General features: G+C 33.6%; 2 protein-coding genes across 2 annotated transcripts in view; one reads left to right on the plus strand and one right to left on the minus strand.

Moving 5' to 3' along the window:
- LOC135125784 (metabotropic glutamate receptor 2-like) overlaps positions 1 to 23,911 on the minus strand; it is a 1,169,526-nt gene that overhangs the window by 1,100,905 nt on the left and 44,710 nt on the right. The window lies entirely within an intron of this gene.
- Positions 4,607 to 6,178, plus strand: LOC135125697 (craniofacial development protein 2-like). Its single transcript, XM_064051352.1, has one exon. The coding sequence runs from the start codon at positions 4,607 to 4,609 to the stop codon at positions 6,176 to 6,178; it is 1,572 nt and encodes a 523-aa protein (XP_063907422.1).

Raw genomic sequence — 23,911 nt, forward strand, 5'->3', positions numbered from 1 at the left:
GGATTCATTGACGATATAAAGATGGTTCGTTTATTGCTATTCATAATTTTGGTATGTAATTCTAAATTAAATGAAACATTTTAGGTTATTATGGTATTTGGGTCCACAGTGTCGAAACACATCGCCGATGCTCAGTACTATTTCCAACGAAAATGTCTCAAACGTAATTTGGCTTATAAAAAACCCATTTTACCATTTTAAAAACACGTATAACTAAATTAGAGACCATTGGGTTGACTTTAAGACAGTTTGTAGATATACCGTACGTTCATCCAAAATGTTTTGTTACGTTTCGTCAACAGTAACAGCACCCATTCTTTTAAGTTTCTCATTTCAATATCGGCTAGTGTTATCTCCTTACCGAGTTCTTATGCTTCGTGCATTGATCTTGTCGCAGTTAAAGTTAAACTATCACGAAATAAATCGGCGGTAATTTTAACACTGTATATTCCTCCTTCTACTGGCTGCGAAGATTACGAACTGAAGACTTTTTGCCCTTAGTACGTATTGATTCTTATCATCCCACCACTGAATATTCACTTTACCCCAATCAATAGCTTTCGTCAAAAAGTATTAAAAAAAAATGTGTTGTCACGCGAGTTCAATTACAAAAAGGGTGATTACATTAATCTTTACCAGCACCTTTGTGAAATAAATTGGGATTCGTTGCTTATCACTAATAATGTCAATGTAATGTGTGACTTATTTTATTCCATACTCAGAAATATATTTGTCTGTCATGTTCCCTTAAAATCCCGTCATTGTTCAAGGCGTTATCCGCCTTGGTATTCTTCTGAATTAATTAAATTATTGCGAGCTAAATTTATAGCATACAAGAATTACAAGAAGAGTCATTCTGAAGCTGATTATAGGGAGTTTAGTACCTTAAGAGTTTTATCGAAACAAATGATTTCGAATTGTTATAAAGCGCCTATTCAGCTGATACAAAGTCAGATTTCTTCTGATCCCTCTAAATTTTGGGTGTTCGTTAAATCTAAGAGAGGTGCTAGTCGGATACCCGGTGAAGTATTTTATAACGGTGTTATGTATTCCAAACCTGTCGATGTGCTCAATGCATTCGCCCAATTTTTTTCTAGTGCATTTTCAGATTCGAAATCTTCCTTTAGTCCACCTACACATTATGATATTAACTCCCTAAGTATAATTCTGACACCTGTCAGGACCAAAGATGTTATTTCTGCGTGCAAAAAGCTTAAAAATAAATTTACTTCCGGTGTTGATAGTATTCCAGCTTTCATTATTAAAGATTGTGCCACTATTTTTGCGGAACCTTTATCTCATTTGTTTAACACTTGTATTGAGAGTGGTAAATATCCAGATCTTTGGAAAATTGCCCATGTTACACCGGTATATAAAAAATGTGAAGCCACTGATGTGTCTAATTATAGACCGATCTCTATATTATCTAATTTTTCAAAGCTTTTTGAAAATATACAACCAGACTCGGACTAGTATTTCTACACAGCAACATGGTTTTGTCAAAGGTCGGTCAACTTTGACGAATTTAGTACTCTTCTCTCTAGTGATATTTTGAATAAAAGTAGTCAGTTAGATGTAATTTACCTAGATTTTCAACGAGCTTTTGACTCAATTCATCACTACATTTTGTTGCATAAACTTCAAGCTCTGGGATTTGTTGGTAATTTTATCAGTCTTCTCAAGAGCTACTTACTTGGTCGAACCCAGTTTGTTGCCTATGAAGGTTTTGAGTCTGTCTTGTATCGAGCCACTTCTGGCGTACCACAGGGATCCATTCTTGGTCCATTACTGTTTGTTTTATTTATTAACGATTTGCCTAACTTTGTTGAAAGCAAAATACTACTTTATGCTGACGACGTTAAAATATTTAGAGAAATAGTAAACGCTCAAGACACCAAAGCTCTACAACAAGATTTAATAAATTTCTCTGAATGATCACAGAATAGTAGGCTTAAGATATCTTACGAGAAATGTAGCATTATTACTTATTCTAACAAAAAGTACACCATCACTAATAGTTATAACGTCGATAAGAAAGATATTAAAATTAAATTTAAATTTCAAGACCATTACAACCATATAACAGTCAAAGCATGTACGACTACCGGGTTCATTATACGTAATGCTAAACTCTTTAATGTACCACAAAGTTATTTATCTCCTATGCACGTTCTGTTTTAGAATATTGCTCGATTGTATGGTCCCCGATTGATCAGTGTCATAAATTATTGATTGAGAACCAGCAAAGGCGATTTCTTAAGTACCTGATGTACAAGTGCGACAAGGTTTACCCTCCAAGAAAATATATCCTGAGGAGTTAATGCTACAGAGATTTGGCTTGAAAGCTCTAGAAGCGAGAAGAGAAGTTGCTGCAGTAAAATTTTTGTATAACATTGTGAATAATTTAGTTGATGTTGTTGATATTGTCAGTATGTTAAATTTTCGTATTCCGCAAAGATTTCTTAGAAATAGGGATACATTTCATCTGCCTAAATGTAGAAACAAATATGCCAAAAAGTCTCCGTTATATTTTATATGTTATGTCTACAACAAATATGGCAACAATGACTTATTTTTTGATAAATTAGGTAATATCCTTAAAGAAGTTTTCGGCATTTGATATGTATTGTATTGTCAAGTTTGCTCGTAAGCTTAGTGCTATAAGAATTCCGTAGTTAAGTTTGATAGTATATTTAGATTTAGAAGTTTTTTTTTTGTAATTATCCTGTAATTGGACAAAAGTTCGTTGGATAATAACTCTTTATTATTATTATTATTTCAAGTAGAAGATTCTGCAAGCGACGTAACATTTTGTTTTCCAATCCAGTGTCGGGCAATCATCAAAAGAAGTTTGTTCGTTATTTTTTTAAAGAAATTGTATTTATTTTCAGATATATCCTCTATGGCTAATAAATAATACCATGTGTTGACTAATAATTATTTAGATCAGTGGAGGTGCTGAACGACCAACATTGCCTATCAATGAAGCCATAGAAGATGTTGAAGAACGCATGGAAAATATTCCATCAACTTTATTGTGGCATCTGTCGCAAGAAGTTGGACTTTTGTATTTAGAAGAAATGAAAAAGTAGGTACACGATCCATTCCAACGTCATTGTATCCAATAAAGAAGATATAGCTGAAATTTTTGCTGACGCATGTGAAAGGACGTCCAGTAACCTTCCATTTTCTATACCAATAGACTCAGACTATCCGATTAACTTACACTGATGGTTCTGCATCATTAAACTGTAAGGATTCTGCTCCTCCTCCTTTAATTATTCAATAGTATCCACAATCAATATCAATTTCCTAAACTCTGATCAGAAGCAATCGTCTTGCCTATCCTGAAATCTCACAAATCTAAACATGATGTGAACTCGTATAGATCCATCTCTATAACAAGTATTTCCTATAGTTATAATCTGGATCGACTCAAACGAATGTTGTAGTTTTAGAACTAGAGACTCACAAAGTACTAGTTATGTTGTTTGATATTGAAAAAGCTTATGATATGACCTGACCACAAAAAATTCTCGATTGAGTCACTGCTTGGGATCTTACGGAAACATCCTTCATTTCGTATTCAAGTTTGTATAAAATTTTACTTTTTCTGAATGAATTGCCAACACCTTATCAAATAGAAAAAATTTGCAAAATGCGATGCTTCAGAGATCTGTTCTTGATAGCCTTATTAAATTATTCGGGAAAGTGTGGAATCAAAAGAACCTAACCTCCGAAGAGATAGTCTGGGTGACAGTTCTTATCGCGGCACGAAGTAAACAACACAGGAACGTACTAGATACACAGGAAGCAAGAAAGTCGGCCAGGGAATGCAAAACGGGAATCCTGAACTGGAAAAAGGGCACAAACCAGCAATAGAAGAACAAGACAACCAGAAACGAAAAAGAGAAACCTCCTTTTCACCATCACCGGAAGGTCAAAGAGTACAGAGGAAGCAGAAGAGGGTACAAGCAAGAGACATGGACGAAGTAAAGAATATGTTTAAAACGTTAATGGAGGAAATCGCAGAAATGAAAAGAAACCAAAGAGCATACCAAACAGAAGTAACAACACTAAGAGAAGAAAACTAAAGACTGACCGAAAGATTAGAAAGAGTGGAGCAACACTTAGAAAAACTGGAAAAAGCAGAAAGGAGAAACAACATTGTAATCAAAGGAGGGAAACTACAAGGAAGCGAAATAACAGCAGAGGTTGAAGAACTCCTAAAAAATAAGGTAGGAATCCAAACTAAGATACAAGACGCAAGATTAGTCAGCGAAAAATACGACATAGTAGTAGCAAAGATAGAGAACTGGGACACAAAAAGAGCAATCATGGAACAGAAGAACAAATTAAAAGGATCAAAAACGTTTATTGAAGGCGATTACACCAAACAAGAGAGCGAGATACAGAAGAAAATAAGAGGAATAGCAGCAGCAGAAAAAGAGAAAGGAGTCGAGGCAAAAGTAGGGTACAAAAAGATGATATGGGCAGGAGAAGTCTGGCATTGGGACACTAAATTAGACAAATTAGTGAAAGCACCGTCGCACCCCAAAGAAAATCCAAAAAACTAACAGAGGAAGAAACCACACACCGGAAAACAATGACGACGTATGCAAAGCTCATGGATGACCCGATAGGAATTACGAAGAGAAAGAAAAACCCGAAAATTAGAATAGGAACATGGAATGTTCGAGGAACATATAGCGAAGGAAAACTCAAACAAATAGTTCAAGAATTACAAAGGTATAATATAGATGTAGCAGCTATACAAGAGACGAAACAAAAAGGCAAATTCATCACTGAAATAGACAACTACATATTATTTAATAGCGGAATTGACAACAGAGAACTAGGAACAGCATTCATGGTGAAGAAGAGCCTGAAAGGAGCAGTAAGTACGTTCAAACCAATCTCAGAAAGAATGAGCTATATAAGATTGAGAAGTAAGTACAGGAAAATAAGCCTACTAAATATACATGCACCGACTGAAGAGAAAGATCTAGAAGTAAAAACAGAATATTACGAAGAACTAGAAAGAGAATATGTGAAAATACCAAAGCATGACATTAAAATCGTTATAGGAGTCGCCAACGCAATGATAGGTAAAGAGAATTGCTACAGGCCAACAATCGGGAAAGAAAGCAAACACCAAAAAACGAATCAAAATGGAGAAAAATTGAGAGAGTTTGCAGAAGAAAACAAAATGGTAGTCAAAAGCACCTTCTTTGCGCAGAAAGAGATCTACAAAGGCACATGGATGTCGCCTGACGGAAAAACGGTCAACCAAATAGACCATATACTGGTAGAAAGGAGAGATGCCCAACTAATAACCAGATTAAGAAGCTACAGGGGAGCAGAAGCGAATTCAGACCACTTTCTAGTAAGAGCAGACCTCAAACAAGAAATACCGAAGAAAAAAGAAGGAAAGAAGACACAACGTGATATAAATGTAAACAAACTTAAGAAAGCTGAAGTACAACAGGAATATGAACAAAAGATGAATGAGAGAATAAGATCAACAGAGCAAGACATACCTATAGAAGAGAGGTGGGAAGAACTACAAGAGAACATATGGAAGACCTCGGAAGAAGTACTAGGGTTCGTCAAAAAATACAACAAAAATAGAAACGAATGGTTTGACGAGGAATGTAGAAAAGCAATAGAAGCGGGGAAGTCAGCCAGACAGAAATATCTAAAATCAAAATATGAGAAGAACCAAAAAGATTACCAAGAAAAAAGGAAAGAGTACAAGAAGATATGCAGAAATAAGAAACGAGCAAAAATGGAAGAACAAATACGACAGATAGAAGAAAACTTCAACAAGAATGAAATAAGGAACTTCTACCAGGACGTGAAAAAAGAGAAAAGAGGCTATCAACCACGAGTAATATATTGTAAAGACAAGGACGGCAACCTGATAGAAGACGAAGAAGCAAGAATAAAACGATGGGCAGAATACTTTGAAGAACTGCTAAACGAACAGGATACACAGCAAGATACGAACGAAAGAGTGAACGACTCGGATGACCCAGATGAAACAATAGAAATTAACGAAGGAGAGATCAGAGAAACACTAATGCAGATGAAAAACAACAAAAGTCCTGGTAGAAACGGAATAAAGGGCGAGATGCTAAAGTACGGAGGAGAAGCAGTAGCATCAGAGATACATTGACTAGTGCTAGAATGTTGGAAGGAAGGAAAAATGCCAGAACAATGGAGTGAAGTAGTACTTTTCCCGATATTTAAAAAAGGAGATATTACGAAATGCGAAAATTATCTCGGAATAACGCTGCTAGACGTAACGTATAAGGTAATGGCCACTTGCATCAACCGAAGACTAAAGCAGCATATGGAAAAAATAGTAGGAGAATATCAAGCAGGGTTTAGGAAAAATAGATCTACTGTAGACCAGATATTTATATTGAAGCAACTATAAGAAGTACATTACGAACAGGGAATCAATTTATATCTGCTGTTCTGCTTTAAAAAAGCCTATGACACGGTTAACAGGAAAGAACTGCTAGAAGCCATGCAAGAACTGGGAGTCCCAAGAAAACTAATAAAACTGACAAAGATGACCCTACAGAGCACCAGAAACAGAGTTAGGATAAATGGTCTGTTGTCAGAACCATTCCAAGCAAGAACAGGACTCTGGCAAGGAGATCCAATATCAACTACCCTGTTCAATCTAGTACTCGAAGCAATAATAAGGAGAAGTGGCATCCACAGAACGAGCACGATATACGAAAAGACACCAAAATATAGCCTTTGCAGATGACGTGACATGTATAACGAGAAGAGAAGCAGAAATGAAGAAAATGACAAAAAATCTAATCAGAGAAGCGAAACGAATGGGTTTAGCAATCAACCAAGAGAAAACGAAGTTTATGAAGATGGAAACTAAACAAACCCCAGCAAAACCACTGAAAGTAACTACAGAAGAAGGAACAACATACGAATTCGAAGAAGTAAATAGGTCCAAATATCTAGGAGTAGTAATTACAAACAAAAACGAAATGAACGAAGAGATAGAAGAACGGATCGCGAAAGCAAAAAAAGAGTGTAGAAAGATTAAACAGATTTCTGAGGAGTAAGTATGTAACACGACGAACAAAGAAACAAGTATATAAGACAATAGTAAGACCTACAGTCCTGTACGCTAGTGAAACATGGACGCTAACGAACGAAAAGGAACAGAAGTTGGAAGTATGGGAACGCAAGATAGTACGAAAGATATATGGAGGTATAAAAGAACTAGACCAATAGAGAAGAAGAACAAATCGAGAGATCGAGGAAATATACGGAGAACCAACAATCACGAAGATAATCAGAGCACAGAGACTAAGATGGCTAGGCCACGTCGGAAGAGCACCAGAGGAAAGGACAATTAGGAAAGTATTAGACCGCCTAAAAGGAGGAAAGAAAAAGAGAGGAAGGCCAAAACTGAAGATGTTCGAAAAGATCTTCAAAACTTAGGCATTGAAGATTGGAGATCCAAAGTAGCCGACAGGAACAAATGGAAAATTATTGTAAAAAAAGCCCAGGGCCTTTAAGGCCCGCAGAGCTGAATTATATATAACTTAAACGGAATAAATGCACAAATTGATCCATTTATTAGTGTTGGTTGCAGCAAATGAATCCCTCCACGAAACTCCTGAGATGAAGCCTTTTGAGCAGCTCATCTTCCTCATCACCTACCTCCATCGCCAGCGTCCTGGGTGTTGGTTAAACCAGGAATTTACTCGCGCTACCTTACTCAGTAATTACTAAACAACTCAAATTGAATTCCTTCCGTAAGATAAACGAACAACACGTTGTTTTGTGAAAAATTATTTTTATTTTTGTTGTTATTAACATAGTAGACAAATAAAACAATAATACAAATGGTTTCTGAATAACAAAAAACATTGGTGATAGAGAAAAATATTTTCAAATGTGCAAGATGAGAGCTAATATTCCATTCCTGCTTAACGGATGTAAAATCAACTGAATTCAAATTTTTTGTGATTTGAAAAAAAATATGTATCAAATCATATTTAAGCATGCAAATACGTTTTCGCGAGCTGAAAAAATGAACAAAAGTGTACGTGGATGCATCTTACAATATTGTCATGAAAGTTATACTTACTGATTATCATTAAATTAACTACTGAGAAACAAGCAGACCCTCGCTTTTTCACCTATTATTGCGTTTAAATTGTCCTACAATAAACCTCACCCTCGATAAAATAATTCAATTTGAGTTGTTCAGTGGTTACTGAAGAGCCAGCCTCGAGTAAATCCCTAGCCTGACGTGTCCCCACCACGTGTCACAATGCTGCCGATGGAGGTGTTGAGGAAGACGATCTGCTCGAAAGGCTTCATCTCCAGGAGGTTTGTGGAGGGTTTCATGTGCTACACTAAGCACTACAAATGGATCAATTTTTACATTTATTGCGATTAATTCATTCTACATAATCATCACACTAGATAAATAATCTAATTTGAGTTGTTCGTGATTTCTGAGTGAGGATCGCGGAATAATTTCTAAATTCACTTTGACATTTCGATTTTCCATGGGTAATCCAAAGACGCGATCGTCGAACTCAGATGAAACGTTTCGCGACAAATCGGCTCGAGCGCTAATTTTAAAATACGATTTTTAAAGTCGTTGTATGGTGAATAGGCGCGATGTAATGATTTGAAAAAAAAATACACTGGCTTTAAAGTGTTCCCCATATTAATACTTCATATCCAAACTTGGAAGGGGCACCCTCTATTTCTCTTTATAGATTTTAAAATACCTGCAACGAATAAGTTATTTCCGTATTGAACAAAAGTTACTTCCGTATTGAATAAAAGTTTGTGAGTGGCAACTTCGTGGCAGATACACCAGATACGTCAGTTTATACCCGTTCTTTGATCATTCTGCTGAAATTTAATTTGACTTTAACCGCTGATAGTAACTCCGGCATCGTTTCCCTTATTGGCCACCTACAAGATCATCAATCTAACAACATCTCAATAAAACTGTTACAACGCTCAGGAATTTATTAGGACGATTAAGGAACGAATTGCGCGATTTCAGCCCCAATAAAAGTTTTTTATAACCGTCGGAAAATGTAGTTCGTTGTAGACAAGTAGGATAAAGTGCAGTTTGAACTTCCGAAGTTCCCGAACTCTGTTTAATAACTCATAGCCCAAGAGCTAATTAATGAAAGCCTCGGATTCTAACAACACTTTATTACAAAGGAAGTTGCCACCACTACCATCTTCTTTTTCGTACACACATAAATTTTAATACTTTCGACAAGAATCGTTTTACAGTTACAGCACAATATTGTCAAAGCGACGAGATCAAATGAATTTTTGTGTGTCACGGCAGCAATAAAATTTTAATCAGTTCCAGCATTAAAGCTCCACACCGTTAAGCAGGATTTGGCGTAAATTATTGTCGCTGAAGCACTCTATGTGTTTACAAAAAAATTCAAGTAAACACAAAATACAAATTATCACTTTAAAGGAATCGTAAAATTTACGGTGTTTACATGCTACATGAGCGATAAAATTAATTAAATTGCAACCATTACAGGACAACAAAACGCGGGAAACATGAAAGAGTAAGCACAACGACAATGTGGCGTGAAATAAAAATAAATTTATTTTTATAGCTGAAGTACGTACAATTTAATTTTGCTCTAGCTGGCTCATTTGGGTTGCTTTACGAACTAATTTGAGTTAATTGAATCGAAAGTGAAAAATTTATTGCGAGAATGTAACTTTGATGTTATTTGGAAGATACCGCTCGTTAATTTAAATTCCTGCAGATTAATTGGATTTCTCTGTTGTCAACTTGTATGGCTAATTGTGTTTAATTTATCGTTAGAATCTCAGTCAAAAATATTTATGCTCAAAATATTACTTGGGTAATAAGGGCATTATACAAAATACCTGGAAATAATTGGTATGCTTGTTAAAATTACAATTAATATAAAATGTAGAGAAATGAAGAATTAAATGTATTCTTGTTGGTAAAAGGACCTTGCAATCAATGTTAATCAAGCATGAAAACGTTAAACTTAATTGTAGATTACTTTAAATTCTTCGTTACGCTAAAAAATTTAATTTATTTTTCATCAATAGGGAGGTGAGCGTATGTATTCAAACGGTATGGACAGGATCGCTTTTATGTGCGTATTTGATGATTAATTCGTTTATAGAAATTCCATTGTTTCCACTGAAACATTTTCATCAAGTCTAATGTAAATTTTCATTATCGGAATAGAACAGAGCACCACTATTCAGTAAAAGCAACTAATGAGAAAATATGACTAAAACAACATTAATTTTCCTTTAGATTAATTAATGAAGGAAATGTTATGTCGTGTTTTTTAACATTTTAACAATTAAAATTTGATCAATTTCTTTCGAATGCTTAAAAAATGTACAATATTTTGATGGTACATTTATTAGTAGAATTGTTCTCTAATGTTTCTTCATGTCTGGAAAGTAGAACACTCTGGAGTTTACACGTGAAAACTTTCTGGAAACATATTTAATTCAGTCTGTAGACATATTGCCAACATAATTGTGGTAACCGGAAGCGTGAACAAAAGCAAGTCACTATAAGATTCAATATTAGTGACAAACTTGTGGAAGACGTGGGAAAGGTTAGGACCAGACCCCACTAAATTATTAACGAACTTATCTTTGCAAGCTGATATTCCTTGCAAACAAACTCATAAATTTATAACAAAGAAATTACATTTACACTACAAAAAAATATAGTCTTGAATATTACTGTTGTTACCTATTCGTCTGTGTAAATTCCGAGATTTATCCAGGAGTGCGAAAAGGGAACACACACTTTTCTGTTCAAAATTCCATCAATCCCACTAAAATGTGTGTTCGGTTAGCAATTGCACACAATAAATAATAATTAAACCAATATCATTTCATGTTATAACCACTGCGATGATACGTCGATATCAAATTAAACATTTATTTAATAGTAATCCAGTGTTTGTAATAAACTCAGTCATCGGTAATAGCTACCTGCATTAAGCGCCGAAAGTACCGAATTGCATTACAAGAAAAAATACTCTTCGCTAATGTCAAATGTTAATTGTCATTTTCAGATATGACAGTACAAAAAAGTTTCTACGTGTTTTAAATTTACAAGTAAATAGAATGTCTGCGATAAATATCATTTCTGATCAAAATTGTTACAATTTTATAGAGCTATAATAATAAATTTACAATGCAAGAGATTATGTCACAAATGAAAATTTAGCGTATGAGCAGAGCGAATGCGATAATTCTGTAAATGCCGATATTTCCCATTATTAACGAATATCATGCGGTATTTTGTAGTTGACTAGGGTAATGAAAATTCCAGTCATGAAATTTTGGGATGAAGTACATATTATTTAAATCTTGATAGCTAGGATGTTTTAGTAACTAGTTACTAAATTAAATTAACAAGAAAAGGTCCATGCAAAATTTAAAAAAAGGGTCAGAGGTTGAATCAGATTTAGAGCCAAAAAAATCAGAAGCTTTCTATAAGGAGTATGCAAAATTGGGGAAATGAACAAATAATAAATTGGAAACAGTGACTGGAAAAGCTATGCTTGCAAATATTTTGAACCAGATAACCTACTTTCTTTTTAGGTTTGAACACGTATATTATTTAATTTCTCCCAAAATATGTTTGATCGTTCCCACCAGCAAGTTGATGATGAAAATATCTCCCCATCATTTGCGTTATAATTGTTATCTAAATTTTATAAAATAATTCACTCCTGCACTTGTGATTTATGAATCCGCATTGATTTTTATCATAATTACTTCATACAAAATTTGTTTCACGTGCATCAAATACCTCGTTGATGAGTGGTTTAGGTAATGGAGCCTGGGACTTACACTGTGCCCTATATGGGTTCGAGTATTTTAATAATAATAATAATAACAATATTTATTCCCAAAGGTAACACCCAGTTACAGGAATAATATCAAACTAACTAAACTAATTCATGACAGCAACTAAAAAGTATAAATATTGAGAAAACAAAGGTGTCTATAGCTAATTAAACATTAATCCAAATTTACAAAGCAATTACAAATACTAGAACTAGAATCGAAATTAATATCACATAAATGTGCAATTTTGTTGAATAAATTAGACATAACCAAAACTAAAGTGGGCACTGAGATGTTTGAACGGCTAGAATCAATATAAAACAGAACTTGTTGGCGAGAATTTAGTTTAGGTACAAGTTTATTAAACGTATTTAGAATATCAATACGGTCTACTTTATTGTGAAATAAAGTGTATAAAAATTTGACCGATATTACTTTTCGTCGTACAGCCAAAGACAAAAAATTAAAACGAGAAAGTAACAGGGAGTGTTCACGATCTTGAGGGGGATAAACACCATCCTCCAAATATACTAAAAATTTGAAAAATCGTTTTTGAACAGAATCTAAATGACGGCACTGTATATCATAAATCCGATACCTAAGGAAAAGTATACGGGTTATGAATTCCAAGTGACGGCTCTTCCCAAACGAGAAGAAGTGAGAGTATCATTTAAAGTAGGTGCAGACTCAGAGCTCATGGAACAGCTGTATAAAAGTGATAACTGGCCTGCAGGAATGGTAATAAAAAAATCAACTTTTTTCGAAGACCAGGAAAATTTTGAACTTCCTGATAGGGTACACCAAAAAGCTACAGGTAGAAAAACTAGTAGCGGTTATTTAAGCGTCATGCATTTAAACTGTCAGTGTCTTGTAAATAAAATAAACGAACTAGAAGTTACTCTGGAAGAACACCCTTGTAGTGTAACATGTGTGACTGAACATTGGTTTGAAGGAACAGCTTTTGACTCTGTGAATATCAGTGGGTATTATTTAATTGACTATTATAGTAGAACAAGCCACATACATAGTGGTACTGCAATATTATGCAAAAATCACATCAAGGCTCAACCGGTAGAAGAAATTAAAAGTCTCTCTCTTGACCTACACTTTGAATGTGTAGCAAGTAAATTTACTGATTTGATTACCAATATAATTGTTATCGTTATATACAGGAGTAGCAGTAATGGTAATATTAATGTGTTTTTTGACAAGTTTAACATAATGTTGGACATATTGTCAAAAAAATTTAGAAAGTATAAATGGATAATATGCGGCGACTTTAATATTAACTTTTTAGGGCAACAATTTGAGAATCTGAGATGATGGACGTCTTGCAGTCCTATTTTCTAAATCCCCCCATCATAAAGGAAGCAACAAGGGGTAATCTGTATCCCGATTGATATACATGCATATGAGTGTTATGTAACGTGGACAGGATGGTCTGATCATGCGGCCCAAGTAATTAAACTTAAGGAAATATATAGCTGAAAAAACACTTAAAATGAGGTAAGATACAGACAACTTAATAATATACAAAATATATGGAACTTCAAAAATCTCTTAGATAAGGAAAATTGGAACATCGTTAGACACTGCATTGACACTGATGCTCAGTATAACATGTTTTACAATATAATTACACACTATTTTAATATTGAATTTCCATTAAAACACAAAACAGATAAAAAAACAGGTTCCACAAAAAAAATGGATTAAGCCAGAAATAAAAAGTTCCGCCAAATTTCTGAAGGAACTTTTCAAACAACCTAAAGACGGGGATGAAACAGCCAGAAATCTCTATAAGAGACATAAAAAGATACACAAAACTAATGTCATGCAAGCCAAAAAACAATACAATAATTATTTAATGGAAATCTCCACCAATAAGAACAAAGCAGCAAGGGAAATTATTGGAAAAAAGGCAAAAATAAAAAAGGAAATACAAATAGACGTGGATGGTAATATAACAAATGATAATTACGTATGTGTCAAAAAATTAAACTACTCATGTAATAACGTTGCCAAAGATTTTACTCAAATAACATATTATGTAGTCAATATAACAAAATCAGCAATATATATATAAACAATCTAACATTTTTTTTACAGCCAGCCACAGAAACAGAAATCTGTTAACACAATCTACGGATTAAAAAATAGTAATGCTAATGGTCCAGATGAGATAATTTCAATACTGTTAAAGCATTGTGCCATACAACTGGCAGAAATATTAACAATTATAATAAGTAATTCATTTAAAAGTGGAAAATTCCCAAGTTTATTAAAGATATTCAAAATATTACCATGTTTTAAAAGTGGGAATCCAACACAAACGAATAATTATAGACCGATATCAAACTTGAACTGCATCTCAAAAGTTATTGAAAAAGTTGTTGCTGAAAGATTATAATATTTTTCTATTTCCTTTATTTTTTCTTGCTGTTTTAGTTATATTACTTTTTCTTTCTTGAGATTTCTGGACGTAATCATCCGCAACAACATGGCTTTACTAAAAGGAAATCAGCGTCAACGGCTGTCTTTGATTTTTTAGAAAGAATACACGAAAATATCGACAATAACAAAAGTAGCATAGGACTCTTTATAGACTTGAGCAAAGCATTTAATCTTCTCAACCATCAAAAACTCCTAGAAAAACTTTGGCAAAATGGTATCAGAGGAGTAACATGGGATTGGTTTAAAAGTTACCTCGAAAACAGGGTACACTATGTTGAAATAAATGGAATCAGATCAAGTAAGTTAGTCATGACCACAGGGGTACCACAGGGGTCCGTACTAGGACCTCTATTATATTTAACATATGTATCAGACTTCCCTTGCAACCAATCAGTGATGTACGCAGACGATACATCAATAATAATAAATGCAGACAAAAAAAGTAATATATAGGTATAACTAAAACAGCAAGAAAAAAAATAAAGGAAATAGAAGAATATTATAGTAAAAATAATTTAGTATTAAACAACCAAAAAACCACATTTATTGATTATACTGATATTCATAAAGAAAAAAATTATATCATGTTGATAAAATCCAATGCTGGCTCAATAAAACAAGTGAACGAAATAAAATTTTTAGGCATATTGTTGGATAACAAATTATAGTGGAAAAGCCAAATTAAACTACTATGTAACAAGTTGTCTGTATGTTGCTTTGTTCTTAAACAATTAAAGAAAACAACTGAAATAAAAATAATAAAAATGTACTGCTATGCTACCGTTCAGTCTCATCTCCAATACGGTATTATTGCTTAGGGAATGTGTTCAGGCATAGAACGAGTCCTCAGACTGCAAACAAGGGCGGTACGAATAATGATGGGGATTGGATACAGGGATAGCTGCAGGACATACTTCACCTCCGCAAAAATATGAACTGTTATCTATACTTCTATACTTATATAATAAAGCTGAAGCTTTTGTTTATTTGAACACGTTAATCTCAGAAACTACTGGTTCAAATTCAAAAAATCTTTTTGTGTTAGATAGTCCATGTATCATATCTACATATAGGCTATATAACATCACGCTACGATCATTAGGAGCAAAGTAGCAATGAAAAATTGGGAAAAACGGGAAACTTATTCCTCCTTTGACAGCTTCCGTTGCTTACGCTGCTTAAACGGTTAAAGTTACGTAAAAATCATGTATGACGAAATTGTTCCCCTCTAAAAGTTCTAAAGAAAAGTCCGCGACAGCATATGTCTATCTTTTAAGGTCGAGTCAGTATAACCTTTTTTATGGTAATGATGCATTACGTATAAAATTCTCGCGTCACAGTGTTTGTAACCGAACTTCTCCGAAATGGGTTGACCGATTTGTATGAATTTTTTTATGTATATTCGGTAGGTCTGAGAATAGGTTGTAAACTATTTTTTAAACCCCTAAGTGATAAGGGTGGCCCACCCTAAAAAATGTTTGTCTATTTTTTGAACAAAATTTTTTATTTTTATTTTTTTAAGAATTGGCATCAAAAAATACACATAACCCTAAATTTTCACCTTTCTACCACCAAGCCCCATTTTTTAATCGTCTATATAATAAAAATCAATTGCTGTTCCTGTCAGTCTCGCTAAGACTCAAAAACGGCTTGACCGATTTGAAGAATTTTTTATATTACGGGGATGGTTTATAAATAAAAAAATAAGGAAAACTTCAAAGAACAGTTAAAAAATAAAAAAATTCTAAAAATTTTGTATGGGAATCGCCACTTCGAATTAATTTCAATAGTTGGCGTTTCTGACGGACTTGTCGTCTAACTGACGTGTCATACAAAACTAATTTTTCCGTGCAATTGTGAAAAGTATATTGCATTTCAAATCGTTCTTTGTTTTTTTCGTAAAAAAAAAACGTCGTTTATTTTAAGAAAAGTCTTGGTTAAAATGAATTTAATTACACATTGCGAAAGTTTCTTATTAATTTTGATCTGCCATTCTATTTACCTATTTTCACTTTGTTGGTTTCGACAAAACCGTTATTCGAGGATTTAATTTGAAGTTTTCAGTATTTTAAAATTCTCAAGACAAAATTTACAGATTTGATTGACTGTGAAAATAATTTTGTGTCGTTTTATGAAGTTCATTAAAATTCCGAGAAGACGACAACCTCACATAGGTCCTCGAAGTCAATCAAATGTGCGACGAACTACCTCAGGTGCAAACCGTAATGATTTATTTCATGGGTAATTCGGATATGGAAGTTGATCAGCGTTGTGCTCATAATCAACATAATCAAACATTAAAGCGAGACATTGGGTGGTATGAATAAAACTGAGTAGATACTCATATTCAAAGTACGAAGTACTTACTCCATTATTACTCTTATATACCTAAGCAGCTACTCTATGTACTGAGTACCTACTTGGAAACATTGTATCTCCCCGGACACAAATTGAACATCTACGCGTTTTGTGAGCATTTAATCTAAAAATGAGGATCGGCGTGGCAAATAACTGAGCTGTCTGTAAAGCAGCTTAGAAAACGAGTAGGATCGTTGTAAGAGTGAATTTTAACTAAACATGGCGACTTCCATGAACGTGGAACGTCGTCAAAAGGTACATTCAGTTTGAAAAACACATTAGGAGCAGGAATATCGGAAACTTTTCAGGTAATTAACTTTTATTTATGCATAAATTGTGCAGTGCGTTTTTTATAACACTGGCCATAGCGATTCCCATCTCAAGGTGTCTACCCCATACTAACTTATATTTTGGTGACTCGATTTTTGCTTTGATGGTTGAACACTGTCACTGTTGTCTTTTTTGTTGTATCGAGATGCTACTTGAGCATCAACTGCTACCTACTGAAGTATTAATATCATCTAGAAAAACTAGAAATATTTTGATTTGATATTCGAGTAGATACTTCGTATTTCGAGTATGAGCATCTACTGAGTTTTATTTATATCAACCATTGTCAAAAAGTTGATCGAACGTTGTTTCGACAGAACTTCCTTCGCACCAAAAGTATAATGAAACATATTCAGCATTTTCGAGTTGAGTCTTTTCTTCACACAATTTTGTGCTGACCTAATCAACATTTACGATCAACACGTATACCACCTTGGATTGGTGCAGTGTAATACTAAAAATAACTGTATTGTATTCCCAAAATTATCTGCGAAAATCGAGTGAGCCATTCCATCAATTTTTTGGGGGCAATAGATAAATATTCTTAACAATTTACCATGCTTACAATAACTTTAAAACGTCTGCAAGATCTCAGAGTATTCATTTTTGCAACTCTTGAGTTATTCACTAAAATAAATTGACTGATCCATATATTTTTTTGAGTCACTGTAAAAGCAAATCTAAAAAATATGAATGCAATGATAAATTACGAAAATGTACTGATGATATTTTCCACATTTTAGATAGGATTTATTCGGCAAAATCTTGAGATGACGTCTTCAAGTTTTTGGGCTTGATAAACAGATATATTTTGATTGAAAACCTACCATGTCAAACAGTAACTTCAAAACCTCTGCAATATTTCAAAATTCAGTTTTGCAATTCTTGATTCAATCAATAAAATAAATTGACTCAGTGATTAATTTTTTTGAGACACCCCCTATAAGCAAAACTAAAAAATATGAATGGAATGATAAATCACAAGTATAGTCTCATCCTATTTTAGACATTTTAGATAGGATTCATTTGGGAAAATTTTGGGCTGACGTCATGAATTTTTTGGAGGGGATAAGTAAATATATTTTGAATAAAAATTTATTAGGCTTATCATATGTTTAAAACATCTGCAAGATTTCAAAGCATTCGATTTTGCAGATTCAAAATTAAATTGTAGGTGAAACGAAGTTCATGGGGTCAGCTGGTTAGTTTATACATATACACAGTAGTGACTCACGTGAAGAAAAAATTATAATAGTTTTAGAACGATTAATGATTATCATAATTATAATACACGGAATTTATACATTCTAGAAATCTCAAAAACATAATTTAACATGCTATAAAAATACTCCCAAATATATGGCAATATGTTTATAAAATAAATTACCACAGTACATGAAACAACTAGATGTAAAACAGTTTAAATTAAAAGTTAAAGATTTATTAATAGAGAAGGCATATTACGCAATTAATGAATACCTAGTAGATAATATATAATTGACATGTTTACCCATACCTACCTCTGTATGTGTCCGTATACTATGTTTGTACATGTTACTGTTGTATTAATTTGTAATGTATGTATTTGACTTATTCTACACAATTGTATATAATTGTCCATAAGAATTAATAAAGGCTATTATTATTATTATTATTATTAATTAAGGTACCATACTCCATTTTCGACCTCATCAAGGAACAAAACAATATTTTATGTGTTCTAATATTACAAAAATTATGGCAGTTCTTGTATATAAAACCATAGGTTCCAAGTGCAGTAGCAATCGATGCATGAATGTCTTCCACCAAGGTGAGTTTATTGTCAAATATTATACCTAAATCTTTGACTGTATGACATCTCTCAATAATGGAACCATGAATGTTATACTCGTAAATAATAGTCATGTGTTTTCTTGAATAAGATACTACATTACATTTGTTTTTATTCAGAGAGAGACCATTTTCCAGACACCACTGCACAATATATTCTATATTTCGTTGAAGCAATGCACAATCTTGTAACGACTCAATTTTCGAATAAAGTTTAAAATCATCGACAAACATTAATTTGTCACACAATCCCACATCTGCAAGGTCATTAATAAATGGAAGAAAAGTCAACGGCCCCATGTTAGAGCCTTAGGGTATCCCAGATGTGGGAGAAATAGCAGAGGACGTGAAGTTACGATATCTGACCCTAAATTCACGATTAGAAAGGTAAGACAAAAATAAATTTAGTAAAGAATCAGAAAAATCTACAATACAATTTCTGAGACGAACTGTGAAAATAATGTTAAATTGGAGACAGTTGAACGGTTTAAGATAAATCCATACTGGTAAGGAGATACTAAATGTTTAATTGAACTATAGATGTATTTAGATAAAACTAGTTCAAAAGTTTTCACAAAATTGCAAAGCAAGGATATAGGTCTGTAATTCGAAGTTTGATTAGTTTTACCTTTTTTGAAAATTGGACAAATCATGACTTCTTTCCAAATACCAGGAAACTTTGAACGTTGCAAAATTAAAGTAAAAATAGTATAAAGAGGATCATCAAGAACATGAGCGCAGTCTCTAAGTATAAAACTAGAAACATTATCAGTTTCCGATACATGTCGAACCTTTTTGATTATTTATAAAGCTCCATAATTTTTTAGAATCATTAGATAGTGAGTTATTAGCAGAAGTCAAGCATGCTTTGTATGCTTGACTAAGTTGCTTACAGAAAGCACGCTGAGTTTTAAATAAATTAAAATGGTGTTGATTTTTATTCTTTTAAAGTTGTTTATGGATAGTTATTACTTCAAGTGTGAACCAGGGAGGATAGTGACGCTGATTTCTGGGAGCAAATTTAGGTACTAACAGATCAAATATAACATATAATTTGTTATACAACATAGAGCAAGTAATGTTAACATCATTAATATATTTTAAAAAAGTCCAGTCACAGCGGGCAAGCAGGTCATAAAGAAGAAGAAAAAAAAAATTGTAACATCGAGCTTTAGTGTTCAAAGGAAAAGGTATGGAAAAACCCCGAAGAATTTTTTTATGCGTAAATAAAGAGCGAGACTGCTTTCTCCACTACGCTCAGAATTGGAAAAAAATAAATCCAAAAGGTTTCCATGAACATTAAGAATATTGTTGTGCTGATGTACGTTATGAAGATTACAAAAGTGCTAGAGAAAGTTTATGTAGCGGAATTCGAAAATAGAGAAGAAAATATAAATGTAATGAAAAGCAACAAGAACTTAAAAGGGTCGTCAATTTCCATAAATGATGATCTGACGAAAACGGAACACGGAATTCAAAGATACAAAAGTAGACTACGAAAAAAGAAATTTGAAGGAAAAGAAGATATGGAAGCTATAATAGCAGAACTGATCAACTTAATTGTAGAAGATACGGAAAAAGAAAGATGTACATATGGCAAGGGAGGAATAATGGATGGAACGAAAAATGTAGTGAGTTGAAGAGCAAAGCAAGCGAAAAAGTAAGAAAATGGAAGAATAACAGGAGAAGGAATTAGAGGAAAAAATGTGAAGAAAGAAAAAGAGAAAAACGAGAAGAAGAAGAGAAGATAATAAAGTCCCTGAAAACAGAAGAAGAAGTCTGAAGATTTATAAACAAGGAACGGAGAGGGAGGTTGTGAGGAAAAAAGCCGCGAAATAAATAAAGGAATCACAACGACGGAAGAAATGTGGAAAAGTTTGGAAATCACAGAAGATGAAATAGGAAGACAGATTGAAAAACTGAAAAGAGGAAAGGCACCAGGAGGGGATGGAATCCAGAACGAAGCGTGGATGTTCGGGACAGAAGGAGTGGAAGAAAGGATATGGGAAGTGGTAGATGGAGTTTGGAAGGAAAAAGGGTTTCCTCGGCAGTGAAGAGAAGATATATAATCCCATTATTGAAAAAGGAGCAAAAAAGTGATGTGAAAAACTACCGAGGGATGACCTTGCTCAATACGGCGTACAAGATATACGCAATGATACTAGATGAGAGGTTACAAAAGGAGATGGAAGCAAGGGGTATGTTATCAGACAGTCAGGCAGGATTTAGGAAAGGAAGTGGTACTATGGAAAATGTGTACATCCTGAGGCATTTAGTGGGAAGAGAAATAAGGAAAGAGGTTGGACGAATGTACGCATTGTTCGTAGATTTCAAAGCAGCGTTTGATAGCGTGAATAGAGAGAAAATATGGGAGTATTTGAGGAGAAAGGGGGTAAAGAGAAAGTGTGGTCGTTGGCGTACGCAGATGATTTGGTGATTGTGGCAAAGAAAAGAGAATAAAGCAAAACAATGATTAAATTTCGAGAAGTACGTACAAAAAAAAGAAATTGAAAGTGAATGTGGAAAAAACAAAAATAGTGGTGTTTGGGAAGAAAGTAAGAATACTGAGTTTATTTCTACTACAATAACAATTACTGGAAATACGAACTCAACTTTTCGCCTGTGAACGATGTTGACATTTAAAATGTTAGAATTCTAACGCTAGTCCAGCACATATTATGTTACACAAATTTTAGAAATATTTTGAAAATGTCTATATTCATGTTAATTCATTTTATTTCAAGCTTATTATAAACTTGAATTATTAGGACAGGTGCTTGACAATAATTTGTAAAACTATTCATAAAAGACTGCTTTTGCTTTTTAAAAACAGTTCTTAGTTCAACAGAAAAATTTACGAGGTAACCTCTTTCTATTAACCTCTTTCTATGAAGCTAATAAATGTACATACTACTAATTAAACGTTACATATTTTGCCAAATCTTTCTGAAACAATCGATAAAATAAATGAATTGCTTTTCGAAAACCACTTCTGTATGAATTAAAACAGTATATTATGATATTAGTTTATAATGCAAGGGATTATGGCATGAATAAGGGTTTAGCGCATGAGCGCAGCATTTAACCATTAATAAACAATAAATATTGAATAGACGGGGTTTAAGTTGTCATGACGCCTTTATGGCACAGCATTACGGCACGATTTCCAACATTATGGCACAGTCTGCCGGAATCGACAAAAATATAATGCTAGTCGACGATAAAACAAATTTATGACACAACTTTCGAATTACAACCAATGCCATAGTTCCAACCGTATTTTTCACGAACACTTAATAAATTTTGGGAGAAATGTCATCAGTGTAAAGTTTTAACACAATTTCTCAAACGCCCATAAAGTCTAAATAAATTCTAAAATTTCATAATTTAAATATCAGATAACGAGTATGTAAATATATTTAAAAATAAAATGTAGGTGAATTATAATTATAATTATAATTGTTAAACAATGGGTAAAAACGTTAGGCACTGTGTACAACTTGTGTGAAATCAGACTCTGCGGCTTGATACCTTTCCTAAAAATTATTCTAGTTTCTTAGTTATATCTGAAGTATGTACCCCTGACTTGTTGGTATCTAAACATATTGTTACGTTGGTGGGTAAAACTCAACAATTTATTTAATAGTAAATAAAATTTACACGACTGTACAGCGATTATGTACATAATAATTCCGATTCGACAGCAATGGGTTTGACTACAGACTTTATTTCTCCCATTGTCTGGACTCCACTCGTTGACTGTGTCTGAATCGTTTCCGAAGGTGGCCTCTATTTAAACCCATACATTCCTTTAGATGGTTCGCGAATGCCGCTTCGAGGTTTTTCTGGACCCCGCAATCTAGACTTCCAGGAACCCGCTTTAAACTTGTCGCCGCCCATCCGCCGTCACCGATAATGAGTTACCCATTATCGTCGCACATATTAAAAAATCCATAGGCGTCTGTCTGTCTATCCGCCGCCCGTGTGACCTTTTGTTAGACAGATAATCTCCAAAACTACTGGACTAATTAGTGCCAAATTTTGTATTCATATTAGTAATATGATATAAATGATAAAGCGCTACCCAAATTTTTCTAATCCTCCCCACCAAAAGCGTAATGCCATTTCTCCAATTCTCTTACAGTAAGTAGGGTTTAGATTTTATAAATAACATACACCTGCACTTTTTTTATGAATCCGTCTTCCAAAGTATCCAAATTTTCACAAAAAAATCGAAATTATACAAGGTTAGTCGCTAGGCTACAATGTAAAGTTCGCATTCGAAGACGAGAATTGTTCAGGTTCGTGTCTTGATGGAGTTTTTGTTTTTTGTAGTGTTACTGTTATCTATTATTTTTTTTTATTGATCAAATCTCCGAACGTAATAAAACCCCAGCGTTTTATTGTCAATAATACACTGCACGTATCGGAATAGTCCTTGCTGAAATATTGGGATCGGAAAATTTTTAAATGGGAAAACTCACCAATAAATACAAGCATAACCTTGCCCTTTATCAATGAATTTGTTTTTTTGAAGCAACTGTTAATTCGGTTCCTAACGTGGGTTCACGTTGAGGACACTCCAGAGTTCCAGACCAAATATAAACAACTAAACAAGTGAGTTTTCGTAACATAATGCCTTGGAATGCTAGGCAGTGGGGAGGTATGTGTGATTGAAATATGATACATTGATGAATTCAGAAAAACAAGTTCTACAAGAATCTCGAAAAAAATATAGCGTGCCATTAAAAGTAAGCAGTGGGTGTACAATGTACAAGGTTTATCACAAATGAAAATTCACAAAATAAAATTTTTAATTTTTTAAGAAGCGGGATTTATCGGACTATATTTCAGAGACGAGGGAAGTCCTGTCAAAGTAATCTTCGACTATTTTTTTTCGTATGTCACAGTGTTTGTCATCGTGTTCGACACAGTTGTCATTTCTATGTTAAACTCAGTTTAAAGCTTATTAATTGATAGTCGATATGACAAGACAAAAAAACAACATCTAGTGGCATAATACTCTTGACCAGGT

Source organism: Zophobas morio, unplaced genomic scaffold, assembly GCF_036711695.1.
Source record: "Zophobas morio isolate AGI-343-1 ecotype UQ-CSIRO unplaced genomic scaffold, CSIRO_AGI_Zmor_V1 ptg000009l, whole genome shotgun sequence".
NCBI classification, from domain to species: domain Eukaryota; kingdom Metazoa; phylum Arthropoda; class Insecta; order Coleoptera; family Tenebrionidae; genus Zophobas; species Zophobas morio.

Bases quoted from the DNA above. Each gene is read 5' to 3' on its own strand.
- LOC135125697 (XM_064051352.1), top strand. From the start codon at position 4,607: ATGACGACGTATGCAAAGCTCATGGATGACCCGATAGGAATTACGAAG.